At 41.0% G+C, this 19,590-nt stretch overlaps 1 protein-coding gene across 3 annotated transcripts in view; it reads left to right on the top strand.

Moving 5' to 3' along the window:
- The window catches only part of trappc9 (trafficking protein particle complex subunit 9), a 179,408-nt gene that overhangs the window by 65,695 nt on the left and 94,123 nt on the right, over positions 1-19,590 (top strand). For all 3 annotated transcript variants that reach the window (XM_054605757.1, XM_054605758.1, XM_054605756.1), the window contains one exon: positions 1,957-2,075. In XM_054605757.1, coding sequence (XP_054461732.1) covers positions 1,957-2,075 — 119 coding nt within the window. The remainder of the gene's footprint in view (positions 1-1,956; positions 2,076-19,590) is intronic.

The following is a 19,590-nucleotide window of genomic DNA, read 5'->3' as shown; positions in this document are numbered from 1 at the left end:
CTGATTGGCAAAAATTAACAAAATTGGTTTCATTTCTATGTTTAAGAAATAAAGATGAAGCAAGAATTGCAGCGAGGTGGCCCCTGATAGAAACCTTGACTCCACCTTTATTCTCCCCGAGACGGTTGGACAGAGAACTAGACAGACACTGATTGGAAGGAGGGCATGAAGGAGGGGGATGATTGTGACTTGTGAGCGATGCCATCGTTAATCCCAGCACCCATTACTCACACGGCCTCTGGTGCCACAGGACACAACAAGTCATGTGTACCTTTCTGAAACAGGCTGCGTACCATAATGAAGGATTCAGTTCATAAAGTCTGAAAGCGTGGTGTGGGTTTTTGGGGGGGATCTCTCCCTTTCTGCCACTCTGAGTCTATGTCTAGATGCATATCTAATCCGTTTAGCAGCAGGATATAGAGAATGAGGCAATAACAAGAGAGGAGCGTTGTCACCGGGGCAGTGACGGCGAAGTTCTCACACAGTCAAACCTTTACAATGTTCGGGTTTTTTTTTTGGGCTGTCCCAACAGACGAAAACTGACAATCGTGAGTGAAACATTGTGAAATCCAATCAAACACAGTGGCTCTAGATCATACTGTGAGAAATGTTTTCCAAGGCAGGTTTAAAGCTGTGCGGACCGAAGATGGGCCATATTAAATCAGACTGCTGTTATTCATCAAATAGAATACAAAAAGATGGAGAAATTCTGTGTACGCTCTATTTACATATGACTTCCTGTGGCTTTGTTCCTGGCTGATAACACCCTAAAGAAATAGCTTGGACCGTATATAAGGGAACAAATAGAGCCTATACCTTTCTTTATTGTGCCTATTATCGGAGACACCTCCTTTATTTCCAATCTCCACTCTTTTATGTTTTTAATATTTCACTTACAAGTCTCCCTGTGTTCTGATCTGCTCTGCAGTTTGCTGTATTCATTTGCTGTCACGGCTGTTTGCTGTTAAGACAATCTCAACACTTCCTCTTCCTTGTTTACCTGATGTCAGGGTACATTTAGCATAATCCACATTTTGACAGCATTAATTCCATCAGTACAACAACACACACACACACACACACACACACACACACACACACACACACACACACACACACACACACACACACACACACACACACACACACACACACACCAGTCTGTTGCTCTGTCTTTTTTTTCCTTTTTCACATAAATGCTCCTCCAGTTGGTGTTCTATTTTACCAATCTGGCATGCGGTTGTTAGAGTTTGATAGTCTGTGTCTACGTCTGTCTGTCTTCTGTGAAGCCAATCGCCTGAGCTGCTACATGGGCCAGTAAGGGCTCTCGCATTCCACTGACGTCAGGGAGCGATATGATTCCTTTGACGTCAGAGTGTGGGCTCTGGGTGTCATTTTTGAGTATTGTCTGAGTGGGTTGAAAGCAGCAGCCCCTGTGGTGGTGCCTTATGCAGCTGCTGATAGTGCAGCTGCTACTGTGTCCGCACTGCTTCTCTCAAGGTCACGAATATATCAAATCATTTGGGTTTTTTTTCTTCACATGCTGATAGTAGCAACTTGAACCACAGAAATATTTGAAAAACTAAACTTTATGGAGTCAAGTATGCTATTAGCAATCTTACAAGACAAAGTGACTACAACATATTGAGATAATAATAACAGTACTATTGATAATACTAATAATGAAAATAATATTCCTTGGGGTTCTTGAAGTAATTGCGAGGAAGATGGCACTTCTGGGAAATGCAGTTAAATCACCAACTAATAAGAGATAGATGAGGGAAAGTGAGCACATTAAAAAGAAGTAATTAAAATAATGCATCACAATAAACTAGCTCCTGTTGATGTCTAACACTGTGAAACCCTTTCGCGCTCTGCTGGCTGCTGTTTAGCGATACCCTCGTCTCTTTGCTCTTTACCAACTGTGTGACGCCATTACGTCTTTTTTTTTTTCAGATGGGATCAGTGTGACAGGCCTGCCAATCTCCAGTCCGCTGCGACAAGTCCTCAAACCCAGAGCCGAGACAAAGGCTGTCAGCAGCGAGTCCGGCAAGGCTGAGTACAGCCATATCAAGGTGAATGAAAAATAACCTTTAAAGTGCATGTAGTCCCTTTTGTTTTGCAGAATCTTTTTTCTCAAGATGCAAGCAGTTGTTTTCTTTTTTTTTTCTAGCTTGTAGCATAGGGATAATTCATTTTCACCCTGGTGCAGTCTCTCTGCACCGAGTCTGCAGATAATGAATATCTCAGTTTGGGATTTTTAACCCCCTTGCTCTCGCTGCTGTGCTCCCTCTTCATCCCAAGAACGCTCTGTACAGTGTGTGTGCAAGTCTTTTGCAAAAAGTTTAGGTGAAACTGCAGCATTATTTTCAACAAATTGCTGCTTTTGCTATAAAAGGTACACAGAGTTTTTTTGGGCTGCTGTCTCACCTCTTTGAATGAGGACTGAGAGCTCCAACTTAGGCATAGAATTGAAAAAAAGAAAACAGTTTACAGGCTTTTTGTGTGGATCTGCAAAAGGTGCAGAGGGAAAGAATAGATAGTGGGACAGGGAAGGAAACAAAGGCGAGATGAAGACAGGTGCAGTAGATCGAGATGATCAGCGGGGAGGAAGGTTTTCTGGAGGACTTTTGGATGTCGGAAGGGTAGAAATGGGCGGACTGAGAGTCTGCCTGCTGTGGGTCATCTGTGGCTCAACAGTCACAAAACCCGCCAGTGAGGTGGCTGCATTGTCTTTCCTCCTTTCTCTCCTCTGTGAATCATCCAGAGAGGAAAAAAAACCAACATTGTTGGCTAATGTTAAGGTGTGCTTCCAAACAAAGTAAACTTTTCTGACTTTTTAAAGAAAAGGTTGACAGGATGATGACTAATGGTGTAGAGAATACAGGAGGATGCTACTTGCTCATAGTAAAAGAAGAGCAAACATTTGTTAGAATAATCATATATTTTCACTAAACATATATAGTTGTACTGTACATACAGTGGTTAGTCGTGTGCATCGCAAGTGATAAATGGGCAAGGATGTGCAAACACACAGATTTTTCATTGCAAAACATAGGCACACACAGATATGACTACTATCTGTAACAGTTTATGTCACAAAAATATCTGTATTTGGATTTAAGCCTGGAGCGAGCAGCGCTTGTACAGGACATTTTTTAGGAATCTAGATTTGAAGAAGGCCTGTATTAAAATACAACTTATCTTTGAAAAAAAAAAAAACTATTAAAGCTTTTGCTCACTGGTTCATACTGGAAGGAGGCCTTTATGAAAATAAAGTTGATTTAAGTTCTCAAGTTCACTACACTACATCTACTGTAAAAGCTTGTAAGGTGCCAAACTTTAGTTCAAGTTTCAAGGTAGGATTTTTGTGCACTGTACGGACGAAATTCATCTGGATTTATGTTGATACAGAAGAGAAACTGATCTGGGGTTTTGCCTTCTTTTCTGTAAGATTTATGTACGTTAATCCTTGATGGATATCAGAGATTCTGACCATTCGAAGAGCAAATTCAGCTTCTGGTATTAGTGTGTGATGTATGTATGGGATAAAGTATTATTTTACATTCCTACTGTACCGACAAATCCTCCTCATGCTGAACAGCAGCACGGCAGGTAGAGAAAAGCACAATCCTCTCCCCTTTGGATTATTTGCATAACCTGTTATACATCCACTACCTTTGCAGCAAGGCTGAGAAAAAAAAGAAGCAGCCATTGTTAAAGGCAAGCTCTGCATTTTAATCAGTGGTTAGGCTTATTAGAGCCTAACTCTGACTTTCATAGGAGAATTCAGGTGTTGGAACCACGGTTAAAGCAAAGCCAATTACACAAAGACTCTCGTCCAGCGAGCGCTCTGCTTAAAGGCAGGTTTCGATGACGTGCGCTCTTTCTCCTTTTCATTTTGTTGATGTGCTGTTGGACATGGAGTCGACACCAGGGGTGATTCATCTCACTGTGTGCTCAACAAAAGCCTCTGCTCCCATTTGTCTGCATACTGCTGTAAAGGTATTCGTGGTTTCCAGGTGTATGACTCATAGTTGTTATGGGCTGTATTTGTTTTCAGCAGTTTGACTACAAACCCGCGGGGTGCAACACTGTCCGATGCTCATTCAAGCAACGTTTTGCAATGCAATAAGTTTGATCTTTGGGTTCTCTGGAATACATGAAAACATTTGAATTGATATCAGACAGATTCGCCAGTCGATTTCCTGTTTCGGTGAGAGTTTGTCGTGGAATTTGAGTCCTTCAAGCTAAAGACCAAATCTGCATCCCTCCATAGACTTTCAATTAGCAACCGATGCTAATTCAAGCAAAGTTTTCCAATGCAATACGTTTGTGGCCTCTAGAATAAATGAAAACATTTTAATTGATATCAAAAAGATTCGCCAGTCAGTTGCCATAAAATGATACATCTTTAAACCCAGACTAAAACTATGAGGCAACAATGTATCATCTGTTTTTTGATGTCTGTGAAAGCCCCCTAAAGGCATGAATGTTGGGAGTTTGGTAGGGACATTTTGTTTGGGGCATTTGAGATGGTCACGCCTTTTTTTATTTACCCTAACCATTACTCGGTCCACCTTAAACAATCAGTGCACCTGGAAGTTTTCGCTACCTTTCCGGGCTAACCCCGATCAATTTTTATCAGCAGGTGGCAAGCAAAACACAGAAAATGAGTTTGCAACTTATCTAACACCTTTTTTCACATATGTTTCTTGTACAAAACATCTTAAAAATACATTGAAAAAAATTCCCCCTGATGCTTTGGCCCGGCGGGGGAGTCAACTTAGGCCAGACGGGTCGCCGGTCTTGCAATACATTGGCGAGAAAAACCATGCCATACCAGCTGTCATGCACCGATGTTGAAAGCAGTAATTCCCCAAAAAACTCTGGCACTGGATGTAAACCATGTTGTCGCTGAACGCAATCTGTGTTTTTTTTTTTGCACAATCGTCCAATATCAACACTCTTGTCTCCCGGCCGGTTGTTCCTGGAAGGCTGATTAGTCAGTGCCAGCAAAGCTTTTCTTCAATATTTCTTCGTTATCTCACCTGTCTGTGTCTTCTCCTCCTGTGTTGAGGGATCCACATTTACGGGCAAAAAAAAACCAGTTTTCTAACAAGCTGATCTTCCTGATTCAATTTGCGGGAGGAAGAGCTGATAGGTGGCTTGAAGACATCGGCAGTGAACTGCTCCAGCCCTCTTATTGCTGCATTTTGGAGCTGTGTCGCTGCATATGTTAGAGTCCTTCTTTTTTTTTTCATAGGCATACTACTAGTGTTATGTGGGTCTTGATTTGTTAGTGTGTGTGTGTGTGTGTGCATGATGGGATGAGAGAGAATGTATATTAGCTGCTAATAACAGATTCTGGCCAGAAGGATAGATGGACAGATGCATAGGAAATTGAAAACCTTCTTGCCAAACTGGCTGGCAGTAAAAACAAGGTGTTCCCTGCATATCTAAATCGCGGTCCATTAAAATGTGAATCTGGCCATTTTTTTTTTTTTTTTTTAGCACCTAAACCAAATTTGTTCATTATTAATGATCTGGCTTCAATTTTGACTTTCTTTATATATTCCCCCATATGTTGTGATCTGTGAGTATCTACGCTCTATTTTGGCACTTGCATTCATTGGGATGAGTACTTGAGTAAGTGCAATCAATCACGACCGATCTGTAATCAGCACAGGAGGAGTCAACGTGTTTATCTCACTGACCTTTCATCGCTCAATCTTAGCACCCGTTTTTCAGTCCTCCCACCAAAATCGTGAACCGCCTGCGGCCTCGACAAATGCGTATGCTGTCGGGGTAGGATGGATCCACCGCAGGTGAGGAAAGGTCCGGTCGCTCAGACGTGTTGCTTTTGCCGATTATTTACACACTTTCCAATGACTCATCCCCTTGGAGAGTGAGGGCACTTTCACAACTTGGTTTCTTTGACACTGTGAATTGCTCCTCTCACCTCATCACTGAGGCTTTATGTCTCATTCCACCGGCCTGTCCTCAGAAGGGAGCACATCACCTCTTCAAGCTCAGTTATGGTTTGATTGTGTCGGGGAAGAGTTCTGCTCGCGATCCGCCCCCCCATTGGAGTATCTGTTCACGTGGCTGAACCAGCCGATGGGGGGGATTTGTGTGAGGGGTGACATGAGGTACAGGCTGGGAGTAAGAGAAAAGAAGGGGATACAGTAATCCCGAAGTTGTCATTACCCACAAGTCACTGTGATGCCGGATGACGTGCAGTCCTGCTTACTCATTTAGCCTGTCTCCACTGGACAGAAGTCATTGAGGGCATTTCAATACTGGAATATGGAATAGATTCCGATTTACTCAGTCTGAACTACAACTACGAATCTGATTTTTTTGCCGATTCCTATTTCCTATAATTATATGACTAAAATTGACTGCAAGATTTGTTTTGATTACCCTCTTGGAAGCACCCCGAAAACTATTTCAACTGTCCTGAAGGTTGTGTAAACCGTCAACAATTCTCATTGTTATCCTTGTACTTTATTATTGTCATCTATAGTGGCAATTTACATACAAACACACAATTCAAATCTTTAGGACATTTGATTGATTGTGTTTTTATTCAGATACTTGCTTTGATTAGAAAGAATCATGGCTTTAGTAGTTTTAATCATATATAATATACGCTGCTTAGAGCTAACGTTAGTGTTAGGATGTTTATCAGGTCAGTATTACCTCATTCATTTTTATTTTTTGCTGCTGTGAAAACATCTCCTTCAAACAACAGTATTTACTCAAGTGTCTCGCTAAAAACTTAATTTTCCAAGATTAAATTTGAACACCTCATGATAACGTAATAATTCACCTTCGCCCAAAACCCATTTTTACAAAAGAGAGCATGAACGCATCATAATGCAAATTGAGGTAACATTTGTCACTGCGATTACTGTGACCAGCATGAGAATGAGAATTACCATATAATACGTTTTTTATTTTATTTTTAAGGCTGTTTTTAAGATAAGACAAATGTTATGCTTTGTGTCTCACTAACACATGTTGTGCGTGTGCGGCTGTGACATTACTGTCTGTGTGCCAACTTGAAACTATGATGCATTGGCGGCACATGTGTGTAAATTTGACTTGCAAAAAATAATAAAATATAATGATAAATATAATATGAGCTGCCGACCAGCTGAAAACCGACTGGCCGATCAAACATCTATAATAGAGAGGCACCTCAGACACACACAGAGCGATTATCTTCAAAACTCCAAATGTCTAGAGTGCTGCAAAGCTCCATCCAGGGTTATTTTACTTCCCTCCTCATAATGCCGTGTTATTGCGATATAGAGATTGGTGTTAGGATGTAGATGAATTTGTTCCTCTGAGCCTGGAGAGCAAAATGAGAAAGATGAGGCTGTTACTGGGTTTCCTCCGTCCAGCATCAGTCTCTTTTTAGAGTGCACACTTTTCTATATGACGTGCACCTCTTAACCCAGCCAAATGTGAAATGAAATTGTCCCATTTCAGGTGGTCATTGGTGAGATATGACCGGAGTGGACACACTGCAGTAATATCTTTGACAGTGGCTCTCTAAATGGGTTTCAGAGACATCCAGTGGTCTTTCACTTGGTCATTTTCCCCTGGAAAATTGAGGGATGGGTACAAAGATCTTCTGCTTTTATGTGGCTTTATATAATTGTATTTTGAATATCTTTGGATTGAAGACTGTTGGCCGAACAAACCAAGCAATGTGAAAAGGTCACCTTAAAAGGGAAAGCGGCTCCGGTAAATTTGGACGAACATTTTTTTTTACTATTTAATGACATTTAATAGACTAAAGCCCCAGATAGACTAATTTGAGATTTGCAATATTGCACCTCCACATACATTTGCCAGCTCGTGTTACAGTATAAATTGATAAGTGACTTTTTAAACCATTTCACACATAATAAGGATCTGATGCCTTATGATTGCAAAAGTACACAAAAACTATTGATGGACAAAGAAGCAATCATTCATTTCTTTTTTTGGCATCTTCAGGCAGTGGAACAAACTCGTATGGGGCATTTTCACCTCATAATATTATAATGGTGACCTTTTTAGCCAGCGCTGGACCTGATTTTGAGTTTGATTTTGGATATGTCTTCGTCTTGATAAATGAAAGTCCAATATTCACTCTCTTTTTAGCTCTGTTTTGGTCTCCACCACCTTGTGAGAAATATGTTAAGGTAGCAGATAGAAATTCCCCTTTGTTTGTGCGGTTCTGTTGCTGGGCAGGTACAGGCACAGTTGGTTAACAGTATTAGAGCTTTTAATTAAAAACAGAAACTTAGTTTGATGATAAAACATTGTGAGTTTACATTGATCCACCGTTAATATGAAAAGTATTAAATAATCAATAATGAATCTTAAAAATGACTGACTTGAACAGTTCTTTGTTGGGAAAAACTCCCTAGGAATTATTCTGCTTTAATATTTAGTTTAAGTCAAAATTTGATTTTTTATTTTTTTTACCTTTTGTGTTTGATAAGACAACCCAAAGTTGCTGTGACTTCATTTGAACAAAATGTTATATGTTTTTAAGTTGACGCTAAACAACTCGGCGTATACGTGTCGGGATATTAACCTCAGACACGCTGGCGAGAAGATTAGATCACACTTCAGAGAAAGCCGATGTAAGCATTTTCTTAACAATGAAGAGTGGTCGTGTGCGGTGACAAAGAAACCTGGCCTGCAGACCAGACACACACACACACACACACACACACACACACACACACACACACACACACACACACACACGGAGTGTCAGGGTGGTGGGGGGGTTGTTGGGTTGTTGGGGGGGCATAGAGTTTCTTCAGGGCTAATCAAATCCAGTGGAGACAGAGACAGAGTCGGCTGCCTGCCAGCCTGCTTTCTATTTTTAGAAGCCCAGCCTCCCGATGGCGGTTCAGCGCTCTTCACAGATACAGATCCCGGCTCGTGATACGGATATTTATAACTGCCACAGCTGTCTGCCCAAGTGTGAAACTCCAGCTTAACATCCAAATGATTTTCTTTTTCCTGCCTCCAGATGAAAACCGCTCCTTCTTTTCACCCTCCTTTGGCTCGTTCACCTCCAGCTCTATGTCCAGTTTCATGTAGATTTCAATGATTATTGTTTTTTTTGAAAGCCGATCTTTAGAGATAAGCTGCTCATACATTGCCTATAGAAGCTCAAACTCGATTCTGGAAGATTCACGTACATTTCTCTTATAGTCTTTAGTTATTAAGGCTTGTGTTTTTGACACAATGGAACACACAGATTAACACATTTTCCCTCAGTTTTAGCAATTCCTGAGGGGAATATTTGGCTCTTTAGCTGCTAAATGCACCGCTATGTTCACCAGCTAGTCTCGTCTGTCTGCTGTTTGGTGCTGAACAGATGGTGTGCAGCGAGTTTTTAAAGCATTCTTGCTGAAAATGACACTTTGTGAGTGATGAGAAAGAACCAAAACTGTAAGGTTGTTGGCCGGACTGCTAAACAATGAGCTGAAACTACGCTGAGAGGAGCCGCATATTCAGGTGATAATTATTCTCTGTAGCTTCATCACCATAAGTGACCCCTTTCAAATTGTATTCACATCGTCATTTGATATATTCCTATAATAAAAATATAAATTACAGCCAGAATAAGGTTCCCTCACTCTATCACTATATTCTTCACCCTGTGTCTTGCAGTTTTCTGTCAATAATGTGAAAAATGCGGCTCTCTCAAAATGTCGACATCTGTGCAGATACTTAAAAAAAATGTGTTTTATATATACAGGTACAAGCACAACATTTGACTTCTGCATTTAAATCTAAACATTTTAGGAGCAGTGGGCAGCTGTAAAGCACCAAGGGAGCAACTCTGGGCTCAGACTCTAATTCAAGGTCACTCTAACATGCAGACAGTAGGAGCCGGGGATCGAACCGACAGCTTTGTGGATAAAGGACCACTCGCTCCACCCACAAAAAAAACAAAACAGATAAACCTTGTAGCATCTTTATTGAATGCTCCATTCAGCTTTATTGAACGGAGCATTCTTCTTGATTTGAATCATGACCCCAGAAATCAAATTTGAATTCATTTTTCTTCCCAAAGACTTCCCTTAAATACATAAAAATCTGATATTCCTTTTTTGGAATCTCATCTGCAAATATAAAGCTGCTAGTGATCTTAAAATCAAATTTAGCTACTCTTCATGTGCTTTTACAGTAAATGAATCACCTAGAAAATTCTAGCAATTAGTCTTTTGTTTCATCCAATGATCAGATAGTGGGTGAAAAACATGGAACAGCAACCTAGACGGTGTAGTTTTTGATTGTGAAAAGAAAACATGCTTGTCCATCCAGGTTTTGGTGTTCAGAGGGTTAAAGTGTTCCCAGACACTGGTGTATCCTGATGGGTGGTATCAGACACTTTGGGCTGAACTTCACTTCAATGCAACAGAGACATTACAGAAAATCTAACCCATTGAGCAGAAAACATTTCACCAAGGTCTTTGTGGACGGGCTGAAGCTCCATGAGTCCCCATCATTTCACGACACCATGCTGAAGGATCCAACTGTGTGGTAGGACCTTTTTCTACCACCTGTTGGGCTTTTACCCCAGACCTTACATAAAGGAAGAAAAACCTACCAAAAGTTTCAAAGCCTCACCAGGTCCATCACAGAACACTTCTCTGTCTCAGAGCTGCTTCTCTTCTCTGAAACCTCCTCCTTCTGGGAGTTTTGACAAGCAGCTCCCTGTGTGAAAGATTTGGCCTTATTTAAGATAACTGTCTCCACTGACACTGTAGTTGGTGGGTGGGGGGGGGACGACGACGACGACAAATGGACTTAATATTCCATCCGTCCTCTCGGGATGGAGAGCTCGGGGTATAGCATGCCACTATCCGTCAATGTCTATTTTAATATTTTGGCGTCAGATCTTGTGAAAGTTTTTCTAGCTCCGAGTCTTGCCTGGAGGTGGCTGTGTGGAGGAGGGATGGGGAATGGGAGATAATTAAGACTAATCAAAAGGCATAATCATCATCAGGAACACACACACACACACACACACACACACAAAATCAACACAACCCCGCGCTGCCACAGTCGCCGGCTGTTTGCCAACATTTTTTATTCCTACAAGCCGTTTTAGTCTCTGAGTGCTTAATTTACCTGGCCGCGATACACGACCCTCGCTGATTGGAGTTTGAAGCTACAGCTGCAAACCACAGCTGTGCACCGCCCGCCTTCACTTTACACTTCAGGCCAAGACAACACAAAGCGTATCCCTTGTGTCTCGGTGATAGATGACGGGGGGGGGGGAACATGAGTGACGAGAAATAAGAAGACGGATGGGTTGTGGGGGATGTGTTGCTGAGCAGTTGATTCTGGTATGGAAATCCACAGGGAGTTTTTTTTTTTTTTCCTTCTTTCTTTTTGCTGCTCATGTGTGAGTCACATGTGAGAAGATACTGGTTGCGACTCCGTCTCCACGGACACCGCATCTGCCTCCATCCCTCGTCCTATCAGAGATGCAGCAAGGCCAGCTGCTGGGCTTTTTCATGCCCGAGCTAGAAGTTCGATAAACCCCAGATGTAATTATGTGCTTCATTTTATTTTTTCTCAAGCACAGTTGTCATTACAATCAAGATAATACAGTGCATTATTCAGCTCACTGCCATCTGCAAAAAAAAAACTCATGCAAGTACCGATGTGATTTGCATGTGAGGCTTTTATTTTGCTTTTTTATTATTGGCCTTGCGATTTGCATTTCCTGGGGGGAAACTGGCTGCGTGATGAACATAAGCTACTCAAATCAAACCATCGCATGGCGATTGTTAATATTTGAGTAAATTGTGAAAGGGCGTGCTTGATTTCCTGTGAGAGTCGGCGAACCTGCAGGCCCGCCTTGCAGTTAACGTGTTGGCAGCAACTCAGCGTGCGGCTTTATAGCTAATTTTAGAATGTCGTTACAACAGGCAGGGGAGACCCATCCTGGCAGCCACACCATGCGTCCCCTTATTTAGCTTTTAGCTCTTGTATGTACGCATATTAAAGAGACGGAGAAGAAAAGCCAGCGCTGTATATCTTCTCCCTGATGACCTGTCGCTGCTCCGTCAGCGCTAACGCTTCGATGTGGCACCGCAGGCCTCCCGTCTCTAACTGATGGCCAAATGATCCGGTCCATTAGGACCCCTCACCCCAGGGATAACAGAGTTTTTTTGTATTTCGTCTTCCTAATTACTGTTCATGTAAAATATACAGCTCTGCCTCGGCTGCAAGGCAGATTTTTATGAGCTTTGGCGAGACAGGCCGATCGGGAGCGCTACAGTTGGTTTGGCTCGTGGCTCTTTAGACTTCAGTCAGATCTCTTCAGAGGGCCGGGCTGGTTCAAAGAAAGTACTGAGATATAAACTTGGGCTTTTTGAATTATCGTGAATAGAAAGTCATGACTATCCTGCCAGGAGATTATGTATTCGGTTGTGTGTGTGTGTTCGTTAGTGTGTGCATGCACGTTTGTGTGTGTGTGCATCTCTGTGTCTGTCCACAGCTAAACTCACATACAGATGGACCACTCAGCATAATATCTTTTGGGCTCATGTGAAATTATATACACTTTTTGAAAACACACTACTACACACTCTGAGTGCACCTTTCTAGTTGTATGTATTTTATCATCTCACACTAAAATGTATGATGAGGCTGATCTTTACAAAGAAATAAGTTATTCTAGTATGAGGAGGGTGAAACATTTCATCAAAAATACTGTACAAAATATGTAGAAATCAAAGTAGCCTCTGGCATGTTTCAGCCCTGTAGCTTTAATGTATATACGTTAAATTGAAAGTTCAGCAAATTTGGTAAACTACCTACATTATAAAAATAAGGAGCATTCCAAACACTTATGGATTACAATGTAGGGACACGGACAAACACTTTTACCAAAAGGCAACAGGCTATAAAACTGAAAAACTCTTGTGCTATGAAATTAAAATGACAAATTATAGGTTCCTTTTTCAAAGGTATTGTTTTTTTTGTGTTTTTTTTTCTTCTGAAACATGAAAACCCTGTTCTTTGAGGCTTAGGTCACAAGTCAAAATGCACTCTATAAATGGAAAGGATTTACTCTTGCACTGAATAAAGTTAGTTTGTACTCTCTCTGCTAAAAGACTAAACGTTCCAAAAATATCAAGAAACATTGACCTACAAAGATCGAAATAAATGAACTGTAGTCTGAAATTCAGTTCCGCCCCCAGAAGGTCGGGGGTAAAGTTCCGTTTGTTGGCTTCTGTATGTTTGTATGTATGTGTTTGTATATCTGGAATTGCTGGTGTATGCAAGCCCAGTGGGTGAAATTAATAGAGAATCAAGCATTTCATCATGCTTACTGGACTTGAATCCATGTGTGAAATCCAGCGAGCCGGGTGAAGTGTGGCTCCATATGCTGCCGCGCTCGATGGCTGAACCGCTGTCGATCAGATCACCTTCAGCCGCCACACAGTCACCCCGAGCAGGATGTTCATACGCCAGCACGCTTCACCATCCAGCACGCCTTCTTTTTCATTGGACAGGTCACTGTTTGTCTAGGTGCGTGTGTGTATATATAGTAAAACCAACGGTGTGATGGTTAGAAAAAAGTACATATTTATTTAAACCACAGTATAATTTTGGGGAAATATACAATTAATGCATTGCTTTTATTTTAGAAAAACTGTTAAAATTACATTTAAACTTAATGACATGTAACACGTCTGAAGTGGTGGAACGTGTTAAAGTGCCTTTGCGAACACGGGGCTTTTAAGATATTCTTACTTGTAAAATACACAGTTTATGTTTATATTTTTAATACATTTCTGTGTACACAAAGTTGGTACTGGGTTCCTTACTATAATTGTGCTATGGAACTCCTTATCCATGTTTTAGGGAGATAATGAGAGAACATTTTTTTTTATTTTTTATATATATATATATATATATATAATAAAGGGTGGTTTGTTTGCGTGAGTGTCTGCTCATGCATTGTCATGCAATTTTTCATTTTTTTCCAGGCTTCAGAGCTTCCAGCTCTCAGCTCTGCTAGTCCCATCTTTGACTCCATGGTTGACTGGCCGTTGATATACTTTTAAGAACAGCAGTGTGGGCCAAAGGGTGGTGTGTGCGGCTAGTCCCTGTTGTCGCTCCAGCTGGTAAATGGTGTGACACCTGCACAGGACCACAGGGTTACATAAAGGAGCAGCAGTTTTTCATGTGTGAGGCACCTGCAGGTCCTCTGTTTGCCTCCGATCGTGAACATGAACGGAGAAACCCACTTGTGTGTGTGTGTGTGTGTGTGTGTGTGTGTGTGTGTGTGTGTGTCTTCATCTCGGACAGATGCCACTCTCCTTTATGATAAAATGTAGTGCCTGTGTTCATCCACTTGCCTTCCCCTTCATGACTCACAACGTGTAATCAGATTTAACCACGTGTAAGTGAATTAGTTAACACTCAGAAAAGAAATCAAATCACTGTGGATGAAATGGTTCTTTTATTATGAGAGTTCGCAGGCACCTGGGTTTCCATTCTGTGTTACCGTCTCAACAACCAAACACTTTGAACACATTCACTGTATTTGCACATTTGGATTTGATGAATTTGAATCTCTGACAAGCTTTTCATTAAAACAAAACTCAGCTAGTCTACGGCAGGTGATGCTTTTTTACTAGTTTTTGTTAAGAGAAACGCTACGGCGAATACATTTCATTCGGAAACGATTAGTCACAATTAAGATTGTTGTCTTTTCGCTACAGTGCCATTGAGTGGTGCCATCTTTCTATCTTATATTTCCCCAGTCAGACATTGTGATCAGACCTGGTGGAAGTATTCTTGCTTAGTGACAGATGTGCTTATTGGGAAAAAAAGACTATGAAAAATGACCCATATTGAAGGTATCCTTAAATGCGTTTGTTTGATTTTTATTTTATTTTAGTCTGAGTAATGTTTCTGTGAGTATCCTTGAAGGATATGTTATTTTTTAGATAAAGTTTGGTTTGCTAAATTACCTTATTCAGTTTGATGCGACCGCGAATATTGTTTTATCGCATTTGAATTTCTTTTGCATTGATAACATCAGAATGATAAAGTTCTGCTTTGTCAAAACTAAAAAAAGAGGTGAGACAATAATTTAAGCTTCACCATATTTTCCCTTTTGTTGTACGGAGCTTTACTTAAGGGCAGTTGTTTTTATGTGCTTCTTAACTGATTGCTGCCATTACAATGCAGAATACGTAAAAGAAAGACTAAAGACTCCTTTTGCTGTGTTTGTTTGCCAAATAACCTACACACTCTTAAGGTAGTCTGTTGAGTTATGTTTAATACCATTAGATAGAGAAAGTATGGATCTGTTGTGGCAGGAATGCTTGGACATGATTTTGAAAGAATATCTCTTTATCTGCGTGTTGTTTTCCTTTTTTTTAACTCCGAACAGCACTAACCTAAAGTAGAGGTGATGAGCCCAAAATGTCTCTGTTCACTTTGCTCCTTCATGTCTGCTGTTAATGTGGTTGTATTCATTGAAATGTATGTTTTAGTGCTGCTCTGCTTCTTTGTGCAATAATACGCAGCAATAAAGGGGCACTTCAGCACATGGTTTTTAGTATTTTGTGGCTCTGGAGGAGCCATCCTAAGTCTGTAAAACGAATGAGATGTGGATCTTATAAAGTCAAGACATCTCAGTCTCTGTTGCTTTGATGTTGACCATTCATTTTATACCAATTTTTATTATTGCCCCTACTTTATAGAAGTGCATTACTACGTTTATCGCGTACCCCTTTAAGAATAGGCAGTGTTTGATCAACTGGTGTACGTATTTGAATTGGATCAGGCTGTTATCTATCTCTGTATAACTAATGTTATGTCTGTGGATACTCAAATAATGTGAATTTTGCTGCATATTGTTGTTTAAGATATTTTTGATCTATCAAATTGTTATTTTGAATTCATTAAGTGAGTATTCTTCATTACCATTTCTAGTTGAAAGTGTATGCAGAGGTTGCACATGGAGGCCATGATGTTGAGGGCTTTGTTGACCCTGGTGTTGTAACCAACCAGGGAGCTTTGGCTTTAAATATTTGCACAAGCCGAACGCAGCTGTTTCCCTGGTAACCTGATGTTGTTGGATGAGGATTGAGAATGGATTTGTGGGAACAGCAGTCCTGAAGGGTTTCAGGGAGAGAAAATTCTAATTGGCTTTTGATTTTTCATGAAACGGTGTGTCCCATTTGTTTACTAATAAGCAATCAAGTGAAACTGAAAAAAAGCAGGAGAAATAATAGGAAAATAAGGATTTATAACAGTCCTCCTTAGAAAATGTGTTTGTCTTTTGATTATATCAGTGGAGGGAGTGCTACATGTTATATTTGTAGGTCAATCATCAGGAATTACTCTCTTCAAGGAATTTCTTCTATCTCGCAGTCAAATTAGATTTTAATCTCCTGTCACACATGGAACAATGAATGCCATATTTTACGTCTGTAAGATGTGAAATGGCACAGATTGCACGCTGCAATTCACACACTGCTCATTTGACTCACTGCTTTGAGATGTTTCAAATTAAAAACACGTGTCCCTGTTGGCAAAATCTGTGACTGGCACTAATTTCTGCCTCTTTAGATTTCATTCTCTAATAGTTTATACCTTGTGCCATTTTGTCATCTTTTCAAATGCTATTTTAATGCCTGAAACTAAAAAAAAAATTAAAAAAAAAATGATTGGCTTTCTGCCAAAATAAGACTGGAAACTGAAAACTACAAAGATGGTGAAACATGTCCCGCTTGCATTTGTGGAATTGAAATGAGACACCATGGACGTTTAAATGCAGTATAAATATATATATAAACAATCAGCCTGTACCATTTCATCATTTCAGGAACAGGTGAAGCTGACTTTAAGATATTTTAATTCAAGCTTAATATTTCTTCCCCCTTTGGATACACCATTAGTAACATCACTGCGGCCTCACATTGCGTTCCACACTGACAGTCAGATTACCTGCCTGCTGCTGCTGCTGGAGGGAGTTTCTGCCGTGCGGCGCTCTTCACATTTCTTGGGAATATTCTCACTACCCTCCACCTCCTGTAATAATTTGAGCTTGACATCCCATATCCCCTGTTCGTCACAGTGTCCTCATAGCCGGGCAGGTCTGCTCACCCACTCTTTAAAATGTCTCCCATTCTAATTGCCACATCATAGGCAGACCCTAACTGTGAGTGGGTGCAGAGCGTGACATTCTAAACGCTGTGGGCAGAAATGTCAGGACCATCATTAAGAGGACCTGCTCGGGGCTCCCACAGATAGGCTTTTGGTTTTGGGGTGATTTTATACCATACTATGCAAACGTGTACGCTTCACTGGGTCCTCTCCCTTAAAATAATAATAATAATAATAATAATAATAATAATAATAATAAAATCCCTTTTCCCTGTCAGAAGTGTCAGCTATTTTGGTCTGCATGCAGCCTGGTTGTTACCGAGCAGTTTTTAGATGCTCTCAGCCGCATCAGCTGTCACATCAACACACAGCGCCCCTCGCTCCTCATCATCCAGCGATTATTGCTAACTCATTACGCCGTGGGACGGATACAGAACATATTCGCTCTCATCAGCCCTCCTGCCCTCTTCGCTCATCAATCATCAATCGGCAATGAGCACATAGCAGAAAGTTGATGCCAAGCTTTCACAAGGCAACAAACATTATGGGAGTGCCGCTCAGACGCTACAGACAGACGGAGCTTAAAGAAGGTTTATCTCAGACTTCGAGAAACTTCGTATAAAAAGGCATTGCAGTGGACTCGTTTTCTTCATTTTGTTGCAGGCGTGTTGCAACAGATTCAAACCATTTCATAACCAGACTCCAGTAATGAACAGGTGTACAGAAATAAGCGTTGTATTGCAGTTTCTGCCATTTATCTGTGGAGACGGAAGACAGATCTACTCCCACTCAATACTTCATTCGTATTTCACTTCCTCAGCGAGATGTAAAGCTATCTTCAGGATGCTGTTTAACTTCCCAACGTGTGCGGACCCTTGGGTTGCCCAATTGATTGGACTCAGTGATTGACAGCCGGTCGTACACACTAGAATCAGTCCCAGCAGCACTCCTAATGGACATGCTGCATCCGAATGCCCTCGAGTCACTCCTCAGTTTCCCCCGCGGAAGCCGAGGCCGCCTTAGCAGCTCCCCTGGCTGATGGCTCACTTTGCTGCCACTAGGCAGATGCAACCTAAGCAGGGGTCAAGCTTCATGTTAAGGACAATTAGGTACACAGACTTCCATTCCAGCACATCATCAGAGTACACTGGGACCTTCTGTCTACCCACCGATCAACCACCTGTCCCAGATATATGAGGGAAAACCTCTTGAAAATACAATTAAAAAACACACCTGGGATCCATGGCTGGATAATAAAAAAAAAAAAGAGAGAATGTGTTGCTAGTTGAACCTGTAATTCACCACATTTCTTTCCGAATTAAGGTGGAAAAAAAAAAAATGTTTTCTTAAAACAGACAGATGAATTTATGTTGTAAGTGTTGTCACCCATAAACGGCGGCTTTACTCCATTTCCAATTTGGCTGTCTGCAGGAAGATAATAGTGTTTCACACCAGTGCCTTTTACTGTGGCTTTTGCTGAGTCTGTGGAAGTGGCGTGGGGAATTTTATTTTTTATTTTTTTTGTGTGTGTCTTTGCAATTATTATTATTTCCATTAGCTGTGTGTTAGCTTCCTGACTCAATAGAAGCATTTGTTTGTCTTCATTAAAAGCTACATTAACCACTAAGTATTTGTATAGGGATATCCAGGTGTGTGTCCTAGGAGATTAAATAATAAAATGGGGCTAAAAAATACAGTGCTTTGGACAAAATTTATCAAAAACATGAAGTACGGACTGTCTCAGGAAGCATTAACTATGCTTATCGCGATGAGTCCCCTTCTGAGCGCCCTTGGAGAGGTCAATACACCCACCATCCAGTCAGGATGTAGTATCCCTACACTGGGAATAAGTAGTACATAAAGATCACTATTTGGGGTAGAATGAAGACAATAGTTGCTCTGTGGTGTTTTCCAAATGCGCCAATGGCCCTGATTTGAATCTAAGACGTGGTTTTATCCCAATCCCTCCTGGGTAGCTTTCAATGCACACTAAAAAAAGACTCTGCAGATGCTTCATGGGGTAGATAACGCATAATTGGGTATTCCTGTCCCTCAGGTGGACGTTACCTAAATCCTCCCAGTCGTTGTGCTTAGCTTATCTTTCAAGGAGCTGCCTCTCTATTATGCACTGATTTAAATTGATATGTATCTCATATAATTCTCAGTATGACAGCTTTAAAGTGATACGCCAAATAGTTTGGAAACACCTTAGCAAGTCATCGCCCCAAGTGAAGACAAAGGATAGTTACTAAACCCCCCCGTCAATGGGATGCTTTCAGGAGGCGTTTGTGTCCACGCCATAATCTCCTCAGCGAGACGTGTCAGGATCTTTATCTCAGCGCCAAAGCATTTAAAAAAAAAAAAAAGCTCAATCTTCCCTCTTCTCTTTCTCTCTGTGCTTATTGTTCGCCCGTCATG

This window comes from Anoplopoma fimbria, chromosome 10, assembly GCF_027596085.1.
Source record: "Anoplopoma fimbria isolate UVic2021 breed Golden Eagle Sablefish chromosome 10, Afim_UVic_2022, whole genome shotgun sequence".
Classification (NCBI taxonomy): domain Eukaryota; kingdom Metazoa; phylum Chordata; class Actinopteri; order Perciformes; family Anoplopomatidae; genus Anoplopoma; species Anoplopoma fimbria.
This window is presented reverse-complemented; position numbering and strand designations above follow the sequence as displayed.